The sequence below is a fragment of the Aricia agestis genome, chromosome 13 (assembly GCF_905147365.1).
Source record: "Aricia agestis chromosome 13, ilAriAges1.1, whole genome shotgun sequence".
Lineage (NCBI taxonomy): Eukaryota > Metazoa > Arthropoda > Insecta > Lepidoptera > Lycaenidae > Aricia > Aricia agestis.
The window spans coordinates 2,722,393-2,724,761 of record NC_056418.1 but is presented as its reverse complement, the minus strand read 5'-3'; the positions used below and the strand labels follow the sequence as shown (position 1 = coordinate 2,724,761).

Below are 2,369 nucleotides of genomic sequence, written 5' to 3'. Positions count from 1 at the left end.
GACAAATATTCACAGGTGCAGAGTTGGAGCTAAATATAGGCCAACTGGAGACTAGGAACAGAATTCTGACTGAGGTAAGCGTTTCAAATATTTTGAAATCGGAAAACGTTTGGGAGGAACTGACATGAGACTGTTCGTAAGTAGTAGTCTATGGAAAATTTGGTTTTATCTATTACATGAAAGGCTGTGAGTGAGTTTTAAATTGTTTTTTATCATCTCTTATTTGCACATCTCCGTGGTCCAGTGGTTTAGAGCGCGGCTCTTGACTCGGAGGTCGTGGGTTCGATTCCCGAGTTGGAAACATGTTATTTCCAAGTTGGGTTAGGACAATGCAGGCTGATCACCTGATTGTCTGACAAGTAAGATGATCCATGCGTCGGATGGCCATGTAAAAATTCGGTCTGCGCCTGGTCTCTCGCCAGTCGTGTCAGTCGTCCGTCCCACTGGGTTATGAGAGTAAAGGAATAGAGAGTGCTTTTGTACAATGCGCACACACTTGGGCACTATAAAATTACTCCTGCGTAACTGGCCTGCTCTCAATGAAACTGGTCACCGTCACCGAAACCGGTGTGGAAGTTATTATCTTTTATTTATACAGAAAAACAGTCAGCTAGAGTCTCAACTGGCGGAGGTCCGTGCGAGCTGCGAGGAGGCGTGGCGGCAGAAGATGGCCGCGCGGGACACAGAGATGGAAGATATGAGGAGGACCCACGAGGAACAGATGCACCAGCTGTATGCCAAGTTAGTGCTAGATGTTTAAATCAGTTGAACATACAGTAACAAGGAGAGAAACAATATAAGCTGATGGCTTATATTTTTTGGCGCCCATTTTAGGCGCTTGACAGATGAGAGGATAAGGTATTTTGCTGTATATGAGAAAAATCTAAAAATCTGTTATTGAGATAGCTTAGGCAAAAAGAAATCAGTAAGATTTTGTTCATGCAATATCAAAATAATATGAGTTACGGGCGTCATTTAGTTTAAAGATAAAATATTTTTTTTTTTGGGGTCCGTCTAAAATATCACTTTTTCTTAAAAAGGTTCCCCCACCAAAAAATTGAGAACCGCTTCTTTAGAGTATGAACATCATAGTAAACTCTGCAAAAAAGGCACGTACACACCCTGAAGTGTTATCACTTTGTTTTGTTACACCCTGTATATCGTCGCGTACTTTGAAATAAAAAATCTTAAATAATTGGTTTCCCTTCCAGAGTGAAAGTGGCGGTCGCACGCAAGGACTCGGCCATCCAGGCGCTGACGCGGGAGACAGCCAAGCAGCAGGAGAAGATCACGCTGCTTGAACAGAAGTTGGCGCAGCAGAGGAAGGATTTCCTTAAGTCCAAGTAGAGAGAGGCTAGAAGGTAAATTACTTGGCAGCATCGAAATGCAATACAAAAACTTGACAGGTGTCAAGAGACACACGGATGGAACCACAGACATAGATCAAGATAGATACTGCATGTGTATGTACTTCGCGTGCCATATTGGGTTCCAAAACGACGAGCAATGCTCGTCTTTCGAAAGTTTGTTCTTTAGTCTGCTATCAGAATTGGATGTCAATCGGATTGAAAAAATGCCTAATTGTGCCGTATAGAGCTGTAGAGATTCGAATAGAAACGTTGGCCTAGATAAAGTACATTGTACACGTTTCTTATCATCGGTACGTCACAGTAGGTAGGAAAAAGTGGCACGCTCGTTTTCAAACGAATGGAGAGACATGCGGTATCTATCTTAATCTATGTCTTTGGATGGAATGAAGTTCCAGTTTGTTATTTCTTATGTACAAGAAACCTGTATAGGTACTCTAAAAAAAAGAGAGAGAGAGAGAGAGACAGATAGAGAAACACGCGCTACCGCACGGCTTACAACTATAGCATTTTTGCTATATAGATACGCGCGCGCTCCAACGGTACGCTACCGAAACGCACACATATCAACTCGGAAAGGGATCGTCACCGTATCGCCATTCGCCTCGCCGTCAACCAGGCGTCAAACTAACGTATGCACTATGCACGTATTACCAAAGCGTATCAGTAGCGCCTGTACGCCAACTCGGCTACGGCTAGGCGACGCCTCGCTTACGGCTCGCCGACCGCTGTCCCCTTCCGAGGCGAGGCGATTACGTTACGGTTCCGCTTAGTGTGCGTTGCAGGAGGGAGTTTCATACATGCAATATGGAAGGGCTCGAGGCGATACGGTTCCGATCCCTTTCTGAGTGGATGTGTGTGATATGTGTGTGACCTTAGAGCTTGTTGCGCAAGAGCGTCATAAATAATGTTCACTATTTTACTCATAGATGGTAAGTACTTTTTAATAATAATATGAAAAATAATTTTAATTTATAAATCACGACCAAACCAAAGAGACTG

At 43.5% G+C, this 2,369-nt stretch overlaps 1 protein-coding gene across 2 annotated transcripts in view; it reads left to right on the top strand.

Annotated features, from left to right (window-relative positions):
* The window catches only part of LOC121733416 (centrosomal protein of 131 kDa), a 13,910-nt gene extending 12,467 nt beyond the window's left edge, over positions 1–1,443 (top strand). For both annotated transcript variants that reach the window (XM_042123660.1, XM_042123659.1), the window contains exons 14-16: positions 16–74; positions 599–741; positions 1,212–1,443. In XM_042123660.1, coding sequence (XP_041979594.1) covers positions 16–74; positions 599–741; positions 1,212–1,347 — 338 coding nt within the window. In that variant the 3' untranslated portion in view covers positions 1,348–1,443. The remainder of the gene's footprint in view (positions 1–15; positions 75–598; positions 742–1,211) is intronic.
* The last annotated feature ends 926 nt before the right edge of the window (positions 1,444–2,369 follow it).